The sequence below is a fragment of the Dermacentor variabilis genome, chromosome 11, assembly GCF_050947875.1.
Source record: "Dermacentor variabilis isolate Ectoservices chromosome 11, ASM5094787v1, whole genome shotgun sequence".
Lineage (NCBI taxonomy): Eukaryota > Metazoa > Arthropoda > Arachnida > Ixodida > Ixodidae > Dermacentor > Dermacentor variabilis.
In genome coordinates, this window is record NC_134578.1 from 45,805,678 (window position 1) to 45,826,347 (window position 20,670).

General features: G+C 44.1%; 2 protein-coding genes across 4 annotated transcripts in view; both read left to right on the forward strand.

Moving 5' to 3' along the window:
- LOC142563748 (TBC1 domain family member 15-like) overlaps positions 1 to 12,417 on the forward strand; it is a 93,703-nt gene extending 81,286 nt beyond the window's left edge. For all 3 annotated transcript variants that reach the window (XM_075674352.1, XM_075674349.1, XM_075674350.1), the window contains exon 16: positions 8,011 to 12,417. Coding sequence is in view for 1 of the 3 variants with exons in the window: in XM_075674350.1 (XP_075530465.1) it covers positions 8,011 to 8,017 (7 nt within the window). In the remaining 2 variants the exon portion in view is untranslated. The remainder of the gene's footprint in view (positions 1 to 8,010) is intronic.
- Positions 12,418 to 17,242: 4,825 nt separating this feature from the next.
- Positions 17,243 to 20,670, forward strand: part of LOC142563776 (TNF receptor-associated factor 5-like) — a 40,655-nt gene continuing 37,227 nt past the window's right edge. The window contains exon 1 of the mRNA XM_075674387.1: positions 17,243 to 17,390. The gene's annotated coding sequence lies outside the window, so the exon portion shown is untranslated. The remainder of the gene's footprint in view (positions 17,391 to 20,670) is intronic.

Consider the following 20,670-nt stretch of genomic DNA (forward strand, 5'->3'; position numbering starts at 1 on the left):
TTGCGAATTTGGGCCCGTTATATTAAAGGGTTCGTGCGGGTCCTTGAAACCCTTGAAAACCCTTGAATTTGAAAAGATCGTTTTCAAGGCCTGAAAGTCCTGGAATTTCCGGAGATCCTTGAAAATCCTTGAATTTCCTAAATTTATTTTTAATAAACTTCCAGTGATTCAAAAAAAAATTCAGCCCTCCTGAATTCCTGCTGCGATATTGTTAAAAGAAAAGGGAATTCTCGGGCATTTTGAATTTTCTGGTAAAACTCGCGGAAAATTCAGGGAATTTGTGCTTGAATCAGCGAAAATTGGCTGTCATTTTATTGAAAGGGAATGAAAGTCGCGACCTACTGCTGGCTCGAGTAAAAGCAAGGACTCGTTACGAATTGTCTTTGACACCGTGTCATTGGCTGGAAGAGTTGCTTTGTACAGTCAACCGATTTTCCGAACGGCTGATTTTTGTGAAATGCCCAATAGCGCGGAGTCGATGTATAAGAACGTCTGTAATTTCAGACGCAAGATCCCTTCGCTGTCCGATTTTCCGGAGTTTTTGCCGCAACCGCAGGTCCCAAATGGCATTAATCAAAGCCATCACCGCCGTTTTGATTACATTGCCACCTCAAATTAACCAGCGCTCTCACACGCCGATCCGCTGCCAGCCGTAGCTACCACCACGGCAACACTAGGCTTCGCTGCTTCGACGTCCGCTATTAAGGTTGTTACCGTTCGGTGCCATGTTTTTCATTGAAAGAATTCGCTGCTGTCAGTAATTGCACCAACTCCGCATCTGTAGTCCTCGCGTATGACTTCAAAGCTTAGAAAGCTTGGCACGTTGCAAATGCGGGTTCCCAAAAGGCAGCTGCGCCTCAGCACAGCGATGTTACGCGGTGAAGCTTAACAAGCGTGGGAAGGGGCAATTTTCACGGGACACAGTACGCATTCCGTAATTATACACGCATGTATAATTATGGCCCTGCATGTGGTCCTTGGACACCCACGCACAGCACCTTGAAAGTCCTTAAAAAGCCTTGAATTTTTGTCGTATACACCAGCATGAACCCTGTATTATGTTACGAAGGTTATGTCATGTGTTACGAAAAGTAAATTAAATTCACAGAACAGCTTTAATTAAAAGTGTTGAATGATAAGTCACTGAAATTTTGCATAAAATGCATGCAAAAAAATTGTGATGGTATTTGTGCCACCTTGTGGCTACGCAAAATGCCATATACAGGTAGGCTCCTTGGTTCAACCAAGTTTATTCAGTACAGGTCTCAAACCCGGCAAAATGAACGTCAGCAAAGTCACTCAGAAAGAAGGGTTGATGAAAAACAATAAGCTGCTTGTCAATTTCTGCTGTGCCAAGTTTTCTACTGGTTCTGCACTTCATGTAAGCCAAATCATTGTTAGTCAAATGCTTATGCATGCCACTGAAGGTTTGTGACCAAGGCAAAGTTCTTAAAAATGCCTGCTCCCCCTTTACCATTGTGCAGAAATTTAAGGTTCAAGGGTTGGTAGGTATGTATTAGTGAGCTATGAAAACTACATCACTTATATTAAGAGTATCAGAAAATGCGACTGTTTTCTTGCACGCAGGTAGCCTTCCTGTTGAAATTGTAGGCATCCTGCGCAGCGGCCCTATCGTTTGGCAGGCAAAGTAGCTTGCATTGCTTTTAACGCGAAAGCGTTAAGGAGCTTGTGTCGCAGAAAAGCCGGTGTCGTCGTCGGCGTTTGTCGTGAGCAAAAAATGGCGGAAGGAAATTTATAAATAAAAACAAGTTGCAAGATGGGCTGGGTGGGAATCAAATCAGGGTCTCTGGAGTGTGAGACGGAAACGCTACCACTCAGCTATGAGTTCGATGCTTCAAAGCGGGACAAAAACGCTTCTATTGAATGTGGTGTTGCGTTAGAAACGTGCTGTAGAAAGTTATACCGCGGTGTATATCGGTAATTATGAGCATGTAAAAGTCGCAGTTAAACGCCTGGTGAAGTACGTTTCCGCTGCATTTCTTCTGCGCTTGGCACGCATGCAGAGCCATCTTACGGCAAACACAGAAGACCCCCTCCTCGCAATGTAAGGCGTTGCCCCGACAGCTGGCGCACCACTTGCCCGCTTCTAGAGGATGATCCCATCGAGGCGTCAGCCCCATGATCGCGTCTGCTTTTGTGGCGCATCGCGGCCCGGTTGTCCGTGCCAATCATGATGTTTGGCTTGCGTAGATTGTTTCTCCCTCTGAGACACCGAGTTCTTTGGTTCGTTCCGCTTGCTCAGGCGCACATCTCGTCTTTGTGTGACTCAAGAGCATGCCGAGCGAATGAGTGTGCGGTGCGAATGGGGTGCGATAACGCTATCATGTTGCACTCTTGAAGGCGAAGCTTAAGCGTCCTCCAATTTTTTTACCTTGATGCTGTCTTCGTGTGAAGCTTTTCTTTTTGCTGACTCAGTCAAAATTATGAGATTAATGGCTGTTGTGTGCTTAGCTGTCTATTTAGCTGCGTATGGCAAGTATTGGAACACAGCCGTACTAACTGGTAGGACTTGCAGATGGTGGAAAACTGGATAAGTTAGTGGGTTAAATAGAAAAGAACAATGTAGAAACAGAGGGTCACATGAGCAGGATTTCACATAAGAAGGGCATGTCTTTCTAGAACATGTCCCATTTAATGATTCTTGATTCGTGACTCAAATTTTGTTCATTTGGTTTCTGTACAGTCTTAGTTGATTTCAACATTTCTTTTTGCATTATTTTTTGCAGAGAGAAGGGACATACTTTTAGCAGTAGATACGCTGCCTTTTTGTTATTAAACTTTAGTTGCGAGTCAGCGCCTGCTTGTGTTTAATTCCTCGTATTGCTTTCTGTTCTTCTCATTTGAAGTGGCTTGGACACATCTGTGAATGCATTATGGATGTTCCTTTTATTGTGAGACACCGTATCAATGCAGTCAAATCTGGAAATGTTGAACCTGACAGATAATGTGAAATAGTTCAATATATATTGATAATTTAAAACTTAAAATATTCCTATCTGAAGCTTATCTGAAAACACATTTCAGACAGTCTCCCGAGAACATGCAAAGCAGGAATTTACCATTCCTAGACCCAGAGCCATTCAGGGAAATGATTGGGTGCTATTCATTTTTTATGGAGTGATTGTATCTGACCAGAAGGCTTTTGCATTCTTGACGCGACGTGGCGATCCCCCTATTGTTAGCGAAGGGCCGAAGATAGTGTGCTTCTCTGCATGGTCGTTAGTTTTTTTCAAGCTGTTAGTATGTTTCACTGCATTGCACGGCTGTGATGCGGTGAAGCTTACTAAAGCAAGTCCTGCTTTATGGAGTGCAAAGAAGACCTTTGCTGCACAAGCCCACCATATTTTGGGACACACCTTGCTCAATTTTCCTCCATGGCACGGACTGCCCATCATATTCAATCCCTTGACAGCATCTACTAAAACTGTGTCGTTTTGTCAACAAGAATATTTCTGGTGACTCGAGAAGTTATTGCAGCCTCACTTGGAGAAGTGCACTTACAGGGGTGCAGTGTGGCACAGTGTTTATATGCCATGCCATGCATAGTACTGTGCTATACATAGCACGCATAGTGCAGTGCTATACTTCTGTAGCGGATTTCTAGCCAAGGGGATATTACACCTGTCTAATATAGACAGTCATTCAGTATAGCCGAGTTTGACTGTACTACTTGAAAAGGAAAGCCCAATAAAAAAAGAGAAACTTAGCTGCGCTGATTTGTCATATGTTTCATTTTTTGTTGTTACACTTGTCTTGCTTAAATTCATGTGATACAGAATTTTGTAGACGCGTAGGGTACAGCTTAAGTAGAACATTCGCACCACAATTTAAGTCAAGCGTTACGTATTAATGGAGCTACAAGCGATTAGAAGCTACCCTCCTCCCTAGCCATGCTTTTCCTCCTCAACTCGTTCGCCGAGCGAGTGGGGCTAAGCTCCGCCTTCACTGGTTCAGCGTCACGATGCGACGTCACATCATCCACTTCCGGTTGTTTTGGAGCCCGCCCCCGCCCGTGCCAGACCACTCCGCTAGCCGCTTGGCCGTCGACCCCAAGCGAGAGCTATCGAAGCAGCGTGCGTTGCGAGCATTCTGTTGTAGTGCCGAACGTGTCTTGTATTCCGGTAACCACAGGCAAGCTGGTCATTTCGGCAAATGACTGTAGGCATAAACTCAAGCTGATGAAGGAACTTTAGCGTAGACGTACGTGAGCGGCCTGATCGGTCTGCACGGTCCATACACTTGTTGGTGCAGCGTTTAACCAGCCAAACAAAGAGCTAATATTGCTCTAACCAAGTGTAAAACCATTTTAAACATTTATAAAAACAACGTGTTCATGATTACACTCCTGCGAAAAATACACACCAGCAGCAAAGAAGAATATACTTCATTGCTGCTACTGTGTATGGTTGAGCTTTGTGCCACCAGGTGGCTGCACCGTGCAGACCATTCGCATTTGCCCTTCTGCTGATCTCATGGCTCATCCCATTACGGCAAAGTCAAGCGGCCAGACTCTGTCCCCTTGCGCTTGCGTTTTCCCTAATACCGGACTCGGGAAACGCTATTGCGTTAGTAATCTTCCAGTGTAAAGTGACGGCCATAAACGCACAAATCCTGGCGCCGATCGGATAGCGGCAGTCCGATGCGCAGCAGCCAGTTCGCTCGTACGCTGCCTTGCAGAGGGACACGATGTCGCAGCTTGACATATTGCCAGTCGCTACGTTTGCAGTCCACAAGGCAACAAAGTCGAATCATAGTGCTCGCGAAAAGACTGAGACCGACTCTGACCGCGGAGCTCTCTTCAAAATGGAGTACGTTGTAACACAAGCAGACGACACATGCTGTGTGCCGGAAGTGCTTAAGTGTACTGAAAAATTATTCTTGTGCATTCTCTTTATATTACTTTCGTTTCATAAAAACAAATTAACTAACATTCCAACTATTATGAAGATCATTTGTTTATCATAAAGTTGGAAAAATTATCGATCACGCGCCCTTGTCAGCCAATCGGATAGCTCGCCCCACTGACGTCGTATGGGTGATTTCGGTCATATGGGTAGGGGCGGCTTAAAATTCCGCCGAGCAGTGCGCTGCGATCGGCAGCGATGTGCATATTTAAAACCTTATAATAAATTACACGCTTTACGCGTAGCACTTAGATGTGTCAATTAATGATCAGAAGGACCTACTCTAACGACTCAATACGTTTGTAGAAAATCGTCAAAAGCGTTTCAGGGTCCCTTTAAATCCATGTGATACAGATTAGATGTACACATAGTATCTGACTGAAAGACCTACTTTCCTAGCAAGTTAATAAGGTGCTTTAATATTTCATATTTTGTCAGTGCGTTGAAAGTCATGAAAGAAGTCGCTCACTTTGTTGCTTTTACCATGCAGTATGTTCAGCTGCAACTTTATTCTGTCTTTCTTCAATCAAAGGGACTTTCTCATTTCTGCTAAGGCTCAGCTCATTCTCTAGTTGTGTAAAAGACTGATTTGATCCTGCACTGATGTTTCCAAAATCTGCCAATCACATCCTGCATGTAGGCAATGATGGCAGGGCTCCAGCAGAGCAGATTCACAGCTTGCCTTTTAGTAACTGCTTGCAGTCTTACTCCTGTATTCAGGGATGTGCCTCAACTTGAAACCATGATTGACTTGGTCAAGTCCGGCCTAAGATAACGCCTGATGTGATCGTCCCCAAAGTGTTGACTGCATTTTCTTTGGTGTGTTCACGTCAGGTGTTATCTTGTGCCGGGCATGACTAAGTCGAGTCGTAGCTTTAAGGCCCATTTCTGAATACGGGGGTTAGTGCTTGCATGAGAACTTTAAGACCTCTGCATTGTTCTGTATAAGGACAAATATGTCATTTTTCTTTGCCTTTGGACAGCATACAGTAAAGTACTTTGGTAACTGATGACTATCGGGAACTTGGTGATATCTAATACCAGTGTTGTACCTGCGCTTTTGTTCTTCTCAAACGTCATCTGCATTGAATCTTTTTGAGCATGAAAGATGCATAAAAAATTAGTATAGCTGGATTGTTGTCAAGCACATTTGAAAGTGACATGCAGCAACACTCAGTATGTGGCGAGTTTCATTGGTATTGACCCAAGAATGTTCAAGATGCCTATGCAAACAAGGTATTTAAGGTGCTTTCCTGCTTCATTTTTTTTACTAGTGAGCATCTTCAGAATTTATGTCGCAAGTATGGGGTAGCATCCTGTCAATTGTTCCTTTGTCCTTTAGGTTTTTATGCTACACCAATAATTTTGGGCTTCAAAAAAAGGGCATTGTTTAAAAAAATCGCTGCATAATTAATAAAGGTTCTCTACAGGCCAGGTTAACTTAAAGAGCATTCTTACTAGCGCTTCCAGACAACTGTCTCAATTGTTTAAACTACTATGCCGCACATAATTGTGCTCTGTAACCGTCCTTGCCTGTGGTCTGTAATGCATGCCATTACCAAGTAAACAGTGAGGAGTGGCACACTACATGGCCTCCACGATTGGAAGCATGCAGAGAATCCCGAAGGCCACATCACACTTGAATATTGTCTTCAGTGGCAGTAGTGCTTTACACATTTTACGCAACATTGTACAGCGATACAGAGAAAGGCATCCGAGTGTTTAATACTGAAATGAGGCCTTTTGATATTAGTTACGGGAAGTGTGTGCTATTTTAGTCTGTGACAACCTAGGAATGCTGTTGCAAATACACAGCCACTGAACTCTGAGATAATTTGTATACAGTCTGCACTCGTTACAACGGACCGATGTACAGCAGATTTTCTGACATAATGGACCACATTTCCACCTTAGTTTGCTCTACCTATTAATGCAATGAAGTTCGCTTTTAACGGACTGCGCTACAACAGACGATCATCTACAGCGGATGAAATTGGTGGCAATTTTTATCAAAATCGAGCAGGTAAAATGGATTTTTGCTGTGTCAACACGGGCTGGCAACTAACTTGCAACTAAGCCGACAACCACAGCTCATTATTGTGCGCACGAGGAAGGGAGGAAAGCGGGGCAGAAGTATGCCCCATGCAAGGCACGTGGGGGGGAGGGAAGGGAAAGGGGTTCTACGCCAGTGGCTGCTGTTAACGATGCGGCCACACGTGCGCGGTATCTTCAAAGCAGCTGCGATGTGGACAAAGTGCATGCCCGAGCAGGTGCTGCGTCTTGAAAGTGATCTGCAATGTGGATAAAGTGCGCACAGTGCCGGTCACTTCTTATGCATTGTGCTTTCAATGTTTAGTTCGCGTTGAAGTTATAGACAGCACAAATGTCAATTCCCTCGCGGTTGCTGCCGCACTTGCTCACTCCAATGTTCTGACAACGACTTTCTGGGGTCATAGAGCGAGATGTGTTCATGTTTACCAGTGTGTGTGCGACATGGTGCTTGCTAAATTAGTTAGTAAGCTAATGTTTACAACTTTATATGGACAACAGAACTATCCTTACTTCGCATAGCTGTATACTAATTTGCAATTGCAAACGATGCTTTGTCTTTTGGGCAATACTATAACCGTTTTTTACTTTGGATGTTCGTCACTCTTTGCAATAACGTTGTTACACATCGCAACCAAGGTTTTGGATGTGAGGCCTTTTGGGTATTACGGACTTCGGATAAAACAGACATTTTTTGACAGATTATCAGGGTCCGTTATAACGAGAGCCGACTGTATTTGAGCCAGCCAATCATGTTTGCTCATTTTCTTGATATCACTATGGAAGCAGACTTTTTCAAATGTTGGCACCCCTGAAAAAAAAAAAAATTTGTAACCACTGAATATTTCATATAAATCTATTTCGCTCATAACATTCACAGCAGTCTGCCACATAGTAGCACATGTGATGCATTCTGCCAGGTGTGTGTCTGAGGCAACAAGAAAAAGGTAATGTTCCCGTGCTGCTCCAGTGTGCACTTTGAATACTACCCAAGTAATTTAGTAATGATGCCTCTCATTATGTGCTTCTGTTCTAGCTCCTAGCCAAGAGCTCTCCACGAAGACATCCGAGTAGCCAGGAGTGCAGAGTGCAGCCAATCGTATGACAGCGACGTATCTTTTTGTACAGCGCGCTGAGCCCGTCAGGAATAGTTTGTGATATTGTCCTCAAAAACGTATATTGTTGCCCAGGATGTGTGCTGTGGACACTGTGTAGTTTCTGGCCTCAAGTACTATCAAGACATCAAATAGTACCACCAGTACTGTTTGCCTTCTCTGGCGAATAATCTGTGCGCGGGCTTCAGTTAGCCATATTTGATTAGTGCACATGAAGCCATCTCCATAGTTATGCCTGGACCTCAACTTATGGAAGCTTTAGCAAGCGACGAAGCAATTTTTAAATCGGCAATCTTATTACACATTCATGCAAGAAAGAAAAACCTGCTGTGTTGTTGAATGAGAATAGTATGTTGTCTATTAAACAAACAAGTTTGTTAATGTGTATCTTTGCATTAGTAATGTTCACTTAAAGTTTGTTGAATTTGTCACTGTACCATTAAAAAAATTTTTTTTTTCAATGTGTGTAGTTAAGAGATCTGACTTTAGGCAAATTGCATTGATATGTCATTAGTTCTCAATATCGATAAAGCTTGAGATTTTCATATTCAGGTTCTCAGCATTAGCTTACAAGCTTCTGCTTTCTGCAGGCAGTCCATTTGGCAGCACTGTTTGTAATAAATAGTGATGTACAAAGATGCTACAGTGTACAATATCTTGTGTATTAGTGCATGTCCCATTATCTATATTTTGTGTCCTCTATATAAATATATATATATATAATATTTGTACTACCAAACAGCAGGTTCTTTTTACTATCTTTGTATCGCATTTCCGCATTTTCTTGTAGCGTTTTTTAGTTGTGTAATTTACATATTGGTGAAGCTTGTGCTTTCTGTTGGGCATTGTTCTTCCCTGTAAGTTATTTCAAAGAAAAAAATATATTTCGCAAGTACTACTGTGGGCCTCTGTCTACATGATCGCTAGTGCCACAGTGCATGGTTGCAATAGTTTTTGTGTGTGGCTGTGTGAATATGGGCACCATCAATTAGCATTGGAGGTTTGAGGCCTGGTCAGAGTGATGCATGCAACATGTGCTGTTAATGTGTTGCTCTTAAACTTGATTATGAGATTCTTGCTTTGTTGGAATATTCCACAGTTAAAGTCATTGTACTGTATGTTATGCATTTGTGCACTCCTCGGTCAGCATTATTCCAATATATTTTGTTCTTGTCATAGCATAGCTATTCAATGTGGTTGATGTTTGTGGTGAACATTTTTGGGTATGCTACTGTATCTACTTGCTTTTCTGTATGTCTGTTTCTAGTTCTCTTTATTGTAGAATCGTCGAACATTTGTATCTATTGTTTGTTTTTTAGTATATAGTCAAGTGACCAGTGTATAAATCTATAAGGTGGGGTAAGGTTCATAAAAGATAATCCAGAAGTCGAAATTTAAGAAAGCTTTTTATTAAGTCACAAGGCATAGTTCCTGCAAATTAACTCTATCGGTCCATAGCAGTTTTGGCTAGAACGTCAGTTCATGCAAGAATATCAGTGTAACCAATGCAAGCTAAAGGAAGCGTTTAGCAGATGCTCTGTAGCTTTGTGCTCATGAAGTCCTGTGGATGTTTCAGTGTCCCTTATAAGGAATCTTCCATCTTGATAATTTATGCAAGACACATGTGTTTAACTATTGCACCTGGGCTTGCAGCTGTCAATTAATTCATCCTTGCCACCATCTGCTAGCCTTTTGGTTAGCCCAGTTGGTAAGATGCAACTGTCCAGCAGCAGTGACAGAACGATGACAAATTCGGCATTAACTGCGAAGCTTTACTTCTCAGAAACCTACATGGATTTACCTTCACACGAAATACAGCTTTCCAATCCATGTTTTCACATGTTCATGCATGTACATTGAAAATTTTTGTTCATCCTCAATATGTACACACAATTTGCTCGTTCAGTATTGTTATGTTTGTAGAACCTGTCTGGGATGCTTCACTTAGAATTCTGTCTGAAGATGTTCAATAATTTGTGTGCAGCGAGCTGCCATCGTACCTTGCACCTTATGCTGTTGATGACATGGAGAGCGCTTTCTGAGTAGGGGTGTCGGTGACAAAATACTTGACATGAGTATGATTGCTTGGACAAAACTGTGTTCAAATGTAAAATTGACAATTTTTTCTTGTTTGTAAGATATTGATGGTAACATAGTGGTAGCTGAATTACAAAGCACCACTCATACATGTTCCTCGAAACAGGTCTTGCCATTAATACTGATTGGAAAGGGATTTTATTTGGGCTTGTGCAGAAATGACAAACGCATGAAACGTCTGTGCACAGTTTATATGACCTTGGTGGTGACAAAAAATGAAACCCAGCAGTTGTTGAATACCTAATGTTAGGTAGGGTGGGTTATAATGTGATTGAAGATGACACAATATCCCTCAATGAAAAATTGGTCTGAAAACATGGTGCATCATGTGCACTGACAACAAAATAAGTGCGTTTATTTCAGCTTTTAGGAAAACTAATTAATAAAAAAGATAGAATGTGGACACTGCAGTAATATAGCCTTCTCCAATCTTACGAATAAGCTATCCCAGTAGGCAAGAACAATAAGGACATAAGGTACAACAATTGCATCCAAAAGCACTCTGTTTTGACAAAATACCAGTGTATTATGTCCAGCAGAAGTGTCCTCAAAGACAGTAAAAGTGGTAGTGTGTTAGGGCACGTGATATGTTGATGTTCAAGCATTTTGGAAGAGTATCTCTGGGCTTGTAGAAATTGCCGTTAGTTTAACATCGACGTAAGTTGGAACCATAACATTTTTGTTTTTTATGTCATAAGACTTGCAAGAACTGCCAGTAAAATTTGAAATGTGTGTCCCATGCCTATTTGTAGTAGGGAGCCTACAAGATCATATAGACTTCTTAATGGATGGATGGACAGACGCTATGAGCGTCTCCTTTGGAATGGGGAGGGTGGGTCCTGCCACCAAGCTCTTATTACATTGCCTAATGTCCTACCCATGTATAGTTAGTAGTAGCGCTGCCCCTTGATGGCTGGCCTAAGTTAGATTATGCTGAGCCTGGCCTCCACTGTTAGTCTATGGCACTATATGTGTCATGAAGCAGTGGGAATGGTACACACGGGCAACAAGAGCTGGACACATGCATGAAGGAGATGGCATACTGAGTTCCTTGAACGGGGAAGGCAGCAAGGAATCTGGCGATTTCGCTAAAGCAAACATTGTCACATCGTGGAAGGCTTGTCACACACTGTATGGTCGGACACTTGACTTTCGGCAGTGGGCGCATGTACCATGGTAACCTTGCGAGGCTGTAAATGTGGCAATGATTTCAAGCCTGTGCCACAACTGCCGTAACATGTATGGCTGGTGTAAACTAATATTGCAGGTTTTCCACGAAGTTTACCAAAAGAAGTGAGCTTCCTGCAAGAACAGCCAATCTGTAACTACAATATGGCAGCAGCTTCACACTGTTTTAAAGCCCTTAGATACTAATGCGAGATTCAGGGCATCAGTGACAAAGGTCCGACTAAGTCGGTGATATAACATGCTGCGAAATGTGCTAAAATTATACGCAAACCCAGGTGGTAGGAGCGATTGCCATATTGTTGCTCAGTTGAAATGAATTTATTGAGACACAAAAAGTTAAAACTTAATTTTTAGTCAGATTGACGCATGGCATGCTTAAGGACACTAAAGAAAAGAGAAAATGTTCGAACTGGTAGAGCATTATGTCAAAACTTTATTTGCATTCTTTTTATGGAAAATGGGCTAATAATGAAGCTGGAGGACAAAATTCACATTCTTGAATTTTTCATTGGCGGTGGTTAAGGAGGCTGTGTGAAAATGTTCTGAAGTTGTGAAGCCGCATTTACATTGAACTCTTTCCAATATCTTTCATTGACATACAATTAACTAGCAATGAGAAAATGCTGTAAAATCTACGACGTCACAAGCACTGGTGCGGGAGACTCCTCCACCCGTTTTTTGGTCTTTGGATGCCTTGTCAGAATGGCTTGTCAACTCTTTGGTTATGATGGACTGACTGAGTGAGTAGATGAGCAGCGTAATCATTCTCTTTTAACCTGACATCTCTATATTGTGTCGGGACCTATGAAATACTGGTGGATTAACCATAGGTTTTCATTTTCTGTTTGTGCTGTTTGTCAAGCATATCACACTGGCTGATGCTTGTGTGTTGGGCTGTGTTTTGTATTGTATGCGATTCTACAAGGTCTTTAAAAGACTGTTGCTCATTCTTGGAATGCACGTCGTTTTGCCTCCAGATCAAAGAGCTATGCAAGGATGTATTTTACACTGTATATCGAAATAAATGGCATGTGTATTCAACATCTTTTGCGCTTGGTTCCTATGTACCGTAACTTGAACCGTGCATGAATCTGTGACGTTATAATAACAGGCACTTTTGTCCTGAGCGCTGAACGGTGCATCGGGTAATTGTGTTGGTTTTCTGCAAATGACTTTTGAAGATTGACGTTAGCATTCCCGAATCATCTTGCTTTCCCTCACCCCTGTGGTGGGGAAGATGGTAGCATGCTGGTACCTTATGATCCATGCCCTCAAGCTGTTTTCTACTGACCACCCCACAATTGTTGCTCGTGATCTCAGCACGGGGGGGGGGGGGGGGGGGGGGTTAGAGGGCTCTCGTGCCGACATGTTGCAAAGCTATGTGCAAAATAAATGCACATGGCTTTTATGTGATCATTTCATTCATCTAGCCGCCTTACACTTTATCGTACACAGGACATCATCGTGAATAAAGGCTTGAATGAATGAATTATAATTCGTTCTGCATGGTCATTCGTAGTTGACAAGTATGGGCGGCCGTGTTCAACTGACCTGCTGGTGGAAATGTTTTGAGAGCAATGTTATAACGCAATCTTGTGATTTTATTTCCTTTGCCAAGTTAGGGTATTCGTTGCATCTTGCACTCACTGTTTCGAGATGTTGCTACTAATGTGTTTCTTGGCGCATCCTCGTTCTGTTGTCACCACCGATGTCAGAAAATGTGGCCGTCTGGGCTGTCCAAACCATCTTTAGTTTTGATATGCTACTTGTATGTTTAAATTTTTCATTTTTATGCAAAGTACTTTATGTGTGACTAGATGTGCAGGGATCTTGCCTCTTAAATTCAATATGCATTTTCTTATTATATTAAGCTAAGGTGTTGGGTTACTAGGTCGTTTATGTTAATGCGATCGAAGTTGTGAGAAAGTAGCCATATCAGTATATTCACTGAAAGTGCCACAGTTAGGCTTGACCGACTTGATTGAAATAGTTTGAGAGATGTAGCGAAAATAATGGTCACATGTTGGAGTAGCTAGATTTATGACCTTCGGCTGCCAATTGTGTTAAAAAAATTTACGAAAGGCACTAAACTCGTAAAATTCAAAGTATCATGTTCACTACAACAAAACTTTGCTGCGGAACTGTATTTTTGTCACGGAGTTGAGCAGTTTCAGATGCACCTTTTGTTTTCGAATAAGCTTTCTTTTTGTTTCCGTAATATTTTAGTAGGCATGCCTAAATAAAAATGCTGGTGCCAACAGTGATTGGTATTTCAGCTTTTATCATAAGGGGAAGGGCTAACTCCGATGCTGCTTGTTGCCTAGTACATGTAAAATGCTGGAAGGTTTTTGTGAAATGAACCCGGGAGAGATTTGAATGAAATGTGTTGCATTTCAGAGAGAAATTTTGAAATTCTATGTGACTCTAGGAAGCAGAGCTTTAATTTAGTGCCTCAATATTATGAAAATTGCTGAAAATTGGCAAGTTCTAAAAATAAATAGGAAGTTTACAAATTCGTAGCTCTACACAAAAAAGTGTAAATAAATATCGCCGTTTTGTGAACTGTATCCGTTAGTGGATTATCTAAAGTGGATTAATCTAGTATAATTTGTAGCTTATGGAGATCTGTTACAATATGTTTAAAAGAGTTTTTCAAAAGTGCTAGTCGCCAATTAGTAATATCGACACGTGCGTTTTAATCTTACTCCGGTGACTGCCTTCGTCATTCACAGTTTTGCTACTATGTTCGTGACTGTCACTACAATGTGACAGTAAATTTTACGAGTGTGTTTAATATATCAGTTTTGTCCGCTTTAGATGTAATAATAAACGCAGTTATTAGAATTGCGATATCGTTTTTAATTGCTGAGCTACGGAGTTGTAAGCTTGATAATGTCGTTCTAAATCTTGCAATTTTGAAAAATAATTTTATAAAACATTTACAGCCTAAATTTCTCCATCATCCATTACATTTTAACATTTTCTTTAAATTGTAAAAAAAAGAACATCAAATTCAGTGCAGCGGTTGCCATAAAAAGAAATGATTTCTCCGCTCCCATGTATTATAAATAGGAGCCCTCGGTCTAGAGCTTCTAACTTTACCACTCAGCTGCAACATCATTAAAATATTAATCGATAGGTTATCTCAGAAAAACATTTCTACGCTTTACATGTATTTGAATAGGCGGCATCGGAGGCCTTGAACTAAAGCTTCCACTTCTTTTTTTCAAATCAAGTTTATTCATTACAAAAAAGGAAACGGTAACATTTTTGTTTTACAGACGAGGTTCCCAAAGTCGAAAATTGTTACCGGGACCCTCGGTAGCTAACTGCGAGAAGTCAACTTTACAAAATGTAGACTGAGAGAAACAAAGAGGTGAAGTGCAACAACAGGAACGTGATTAGGACTACAATGTACAGTATTACTACCAATAAATAAATACAAAGTCGGCGTGCAACATAACCTTTAAATTATGTAAAGAAGGAACAGAACGAAATAGAGAAAAATATCGGCAGACCCAAATGAACACAAAGTACATGTGCCAGTGTGCTAAAAATAGACATAAAAATTTTCAACAAAAAGCAAGAGTGCATAAAAAGAAGCATTTATTAACAAAACGACATTCACCATATTTAATGGAGTGTTGTCTAATACTACAATTCACACTTACAGTACCAGAATGGCCATTTTAACGTTAGTGAGTGTATTGATAATCCTAAATGGGAGTTTCCGCTCAGGGGCACTTTAAGTGCAACAGTCGCACTGAGTAATTTTCAGCTTCCTCTTACTGAAACTGAACGATATATATATATATATATATATATATATATACACATACACACACACACATACACACGAGAAGAAAGGGGGTTAACCGAGGGGCCCGATTTTTATTAGTCATAAGAAGCCAACAAACACTGACATCAAGGACAACATAGGGGAAATTACTTGTGCTTAATAAATGAAGTAATGAAACGATAAATTAATGGAAATTAAAGTGGATGAAAAAACAACTTGCCGCAGGTAGGAACCGAACCCACAACCTTCGCATTTCGCGTGCGATGCTCTACCAATTGAGCTACCGCAGCGCTGTTTTCCCATCCACTTTCTTGGGTATTTATGTGTCCTAGTAGAACCCCGGGAGTGTTAGGCCAGCGCCGCCACTCACAGACCTTGGCGGCGGACGTGGAACGTCCTTCATGCCGCAGGCGTCACGAGAACGTGAACGCGGGCAGCGGGGTTTAGGTGCGAAATTCAAATTCTGATACTTCGACCTTGATTTTCTCATCTAATGATCGAACTACTATTTTGAAATGACTGCCTGCAGGGTTCTCAAACAATGCTTTATTAGTCTAAACTGATTTATTGTTTCGCTTTCGTGTCGCTTTAAATTGGGGTGGGAACTGGGATAACTGACATAGAGCCACGCCAATCTTCATGGGCTGGCATATGTTTACAGCTGGAGCAAATTGCTTATTAAATACGCTTCTGAGGCTCCGGGCGGTTTAAGAAAAAATAGGTGTCTTTGTATTTGTCAAAGACGGAGACAGAAAGATATTGCCCGCGGTATATCGCTGTCTCTCTTGGGCTTTGACGAAACAACATGCAGAGCGGATTCTGGAATCACGTGAAGTATTTTTCTCAATTGTGCTAACATTCGCTAATAGCAGTTTAAAATTAAATAAACGCCAAATTTATACCGGTGATTAGGCTAGCCTGAGATTCGCATGATGTAGCTCAGAATCCGCTAAACTGACAGCGTTGCTTCAGGGAGGGAGACAAGACCTTATGTGCCATTATATGCGCCGATACGACGCAGCTATAAGATGAGTTATATCCGTGCGTAGCGCGTTCTCCGCGTATGTGACGAAGTCTAAGAATTACGCCTCTCATTGAAGAACCGGATTCGTTATTAAATCTTGCGTTAAACGAAAGTCGTGCAAAATAGCTAGCAAACAATTATCCTAGACTATGTACTATATATCTAGCTGATTAGTGCATGTTGACAGGCTGCAGATCAGTTTCGAACACACAGAGATGACTGAAGGACGCAAAATACCACTTCTGTTGAAATTGTACAGTAAGCGAGCTATTGTCAGATTACTGGAGCGCACTATTTCTTGAATTATTTGCGAATGGTTCATATTCCTTGGCAAATTTTCTGCAGGACTTGGTCATTAGCGTCGCTTTGACGAATTGGCAGGACGACCGAGAAAACGACTGCAAAAACATTTATCCGCATCACATGCGCAGACATTACAGTTGGAGGGATGTAACAATAAAGCAAAAACATATCTGCCTTAATGAGAGAGGAACGATTAATAAGAGCTATGTACCGTCTACTGGAACAACAGTTGACACGACAAAACCACGCCTGAAACGTTTCGCATAACTGAATCGAAGCGTACTAAAATAAAGGTGCGTTGGGAGCACTGTTGAAGGCGTTACGCGACATTATTCCAATCGGTTACGATTAGCTGAAAAAAAAAATTGTTATAACACAGCATACAGTAATACAAGGCAGCGAAAAGCCCCGTCGTCTGCTAGCCCGCAAGGACTATTCGCGTCTTGCGAGCAGCGAGCAGACTACAACCTGCACGCGCACGCGACAGGCGCAGCGCTGCGAAAGGAAATGACGCACACATTTGCCATAGTTGCCTGCCCAGTCTATCTCTCTCGCCAAAGCTAGCGTCAGTTCGCGCGAAAAGGAGAAACCGAGGAGAGAAGGAAGCGATTGGGGATAACGGGAATAGACGCGAGGGAGGTAAAAAAAGGAGGGGGGGAGGCCACTGCGGTGCGCCACGGTGCGGGGGCGCCGCGGGCGCTATGGATGGCGTCTCTGGGAGACCTTGACGCAAGGTAGGCGCGCGCCCGAGCGGAGGAGCATCGGGGGGGTGGCGGAGGAGCGCCCCGAGAAACGCGAAAATGCTGGACAGGTGATGAACAGGCGTCGTCGGGAGGTTGCACTTTGCTGGGCCAGCGATGTGACCGTGTCCACGGAGCCGAAAGCTCAAGGTACGTACACTGCGCGCCGTGATCCTGCAGGCGTCATGCTCTCTGCATCGCGTGCAAGTGTGCGCGCCTGCACGTATCCACACCGCTCTGGCACGAAAGCTTGGCTTTACCGCACGGCTCGCCTTTGACGCAACTTGCCTCTCCGTTACATCCGTTTTCCATTAAGGCTTTTCTGTGATAGCTGCAAAGGGATTAGAAGGAAAGGGAGTCCGTGACTGTGACGTTATGTCTGTGGTGGTTTCGCGATCAGGAACGCAGGTGATTCTTGCAGGAGCTGGATCGCTGCAGGCTCTCGTGATGAAAGTGTGTGTCCACATTTGCTAGTTTTGTGTAACCGCGCCTGCGCCTGTCGCCGTAGCGTCTGGCTACGGATCGCGGCCGTGACTGGATCATGCAATATATTCCAGCTTACGTGCGCTTCTGGAGCTGGCTTTCTGTAACCGTGTTATATTCGATCTCTTGCTTTTTGTTCATTCTCATGTGTGCATACTTGAAAACTGCGTTTCTGTGTCTATGAAGTGTGCACACCGTTCACGCTTGCTAGCGCGTCGCTGTTACGAAGCGAAACCTCTGGTGCACCGTCGCCGAGAGCAGGCACTCTTAGCATAACCTCACTGTCGACGAGCTGCTCTTTTGTGGGAAAGCGTGCACCATTGAATGATGCTATTATTGCAATGGTGTGTCCAGTAGCAGCTCAGCTGTGACTCCAGTGTAACGCGAAGGCGCGTGGTTTGGCTCAGCGTCTGCTGCATTGTCGCACGTTGCTCTGCTGCACATCGCGTTTTTTAGGGAAGCGTAGGGACCTACGCGCTCCTATAAAGCGCTGAGCGTCTCCCGTTTTCTGGATAAGCGCGTGTTGCGGAGTGTTCCTCGGCGCGTTGTAAGGCTGTCACGCCACCTCGTTTTCTTTCCTTCTTATTATCGCTTTTTTTTTGCAAACGCGAAGGCATATAGCCGAGTTTGCCATTCCTGGCGTCACGTATATACGCTCGTCGTGCTGCAAGCCACGTTGAGAACTCTGCAGCGAAAAAAAAATAAAGAGGGAAGAAGGGGGCAAGAAAGAGGAAGAGGCACCCAGGGGAAGTGACGCAAGTGGGTGCTGCCGCGGACGCCGCTACAAGCGTGCGCAGAACGAACGGCTCTCGTGCGGCGCTTGCTTGAAGCCGCGTTTTCCCTTTTGGCGCGAGCTGGTCGCGAAATTGGCAATCAGTGCGCCGACGCTTGTCGGATCAGGGTTCAGCCGGCGTCGCACATATCGACGCTTTTGTGGCGATCTCTCGGTTCTGCGGGAATGTAAGGGAGAGGAAAAAGTCGCCCCCCTCCTTTTTTTTTTCGCACGGAGGTGTACAAAGTGGAGGGTGGCAGAGGGCGCCCTTGGAAATTCCAAAAATAACCGCTCGCTCTCCGGCGCTGCTGGTATACCAAGACCATTCTCTCTCTCTTAGTCTGTGGGGGTTCTGATCTACCACGCATACGCGGCGCTGGTTTGTCGCTCGGAACGCACGTAGGTTCGAAACCGTCCTGTGCCCGGATCGCTCTGCACGGATGTCGAAAGCTGCCGCAAAGCACCAGACGGTGTGGCATTAAGTTTGACCTTTTGGTTCGTCTGGCGCCAGAAAAACCCTCTCCCAGAGTTCCTTTTTTCCCCTCGCTATCCAAAGCAAGCAAGCAAGCCGGGTTTTAGCCGGCGGCTTGTCGCTTACGTCAGAGGCGATCGCCCCCTCTCCCTTCCCTCAATGCATCCCGCGCTTCTCTCCCCCTTTACGCGCGTCTCCCTACACTGGGAGAAGGATGATGCTCTTCGCTGTTCCTTTTCTCCCAACCCGCCGCACGTTTTGGGAAACGGGGTCACTGGCACGCTTTCGGGGAGTTCATTGAGCTCTCGGTGGCTTGCAGCACAGTGTGCACGTCTCAGGCCTTGCGTCGCTAATTTTAGCATCGCCGCCGCCGCCTCCGCCGATTCTCCCTTCGCACGCTGGTCCTCCACCTTGCGCTTCGAAATCGGGACGGCGGTGAGGCGAGGATGGCTCAGAGAGGGAATTTTAGGGAAGGAAAGGTACACACCACTTTGCATCGCCCCCTCTCTTCCGTGGGCTCTCCTTTCCCGTTTTTGGCAGAATCGTGTCCGTCCCAGCTACCCCCTCCCTCGCCCTACTCACGACAGAGGTCTCGGGGTCGCCTCCCCTCCTCCTCACCGCTTCGTCCCTACCGCGTCGCCTCCCCTTCGGCCCCATTCGGTTTCCCGCGCGGCGGGTGCGCGCGCGCGCGCGTTTGACGTCATCAGTCTGGGCTGTATGACGTCGGTCCATTTAAGCGCCTTTCCCGCCATATCGCTTTCTTTTTGTCTGTTCCATGCCCTTTTCGTTCACTCTTGGAGGTGTTCCTTTATGCTTAGGCTTTAGCGCTGGCGTTTCTTGTTGTCCTACATCTGCAAAAAGAAAAGCTTTTTTTTGTCTCCCTCGTTCATATTGCACGGGTTCATTGCGTGTTTACAGGGATTGAAAGCCCGACCGGTATGCTCACTGTATCCTGAGAGCTAGGTGCCGTGCCCCAACCGCGATCTGCAGATGGCGCCAGAAAGGCGCACAGACGAGCCGCGATATGTATATCGCTGTTCGTTCGAGCTCAGCCTGCAGCATTCGAGTGCGGCTGAACTGCTATGTAATGCACCTCAAAGAAAAAGCAGAAGTGTTCCCACATTCATACTTCCGCACATGAAAAATAAAGGCGTCGTCCCTTCGGTCGAAGCTTGCAAGCATTTCGTTGAGGCGTCCACATTAACAGCACGAAGGTTCGAGTGCGAAGCCTGTGCTGCATCTTCGGCATCTGAAGATTTACCGAATGCATTGCAGGCAGGTAACGCAGCTGCTTCGCGCGCAGTGTGCTCCAGCGTTCAAGGCCACACGAGAGAGCACGTAGCATGCACAAATGGCTCCGTTTTGGGAAGTCTAGAAGTGCTCGGCCTTGCACCGCGTGATTTGCAGGGATGACACAAGCACCTCTCTACGCACCTCTGCAAAAAAAAAAAAAAAAAAAAAAAGAGAGAAACAAACTAATCCAAATCTACGTGAATCAAACCGTTTGTGAAGCGATTTGAATGCCATAAAACCAAATGCGACGCGTACAAATGCCTTTATCCTCATCCAGAGAAGCAGCAGTCTCGTGCAAGCAGTCACGTGATCTTGCACGTGACTCACACGCCAACCATTTCAGAGAGCTACTTTCGTCGACTCGCGAGAAGCATTCGTGCGATTAAGGAAACGATTACGCAGACCCACCG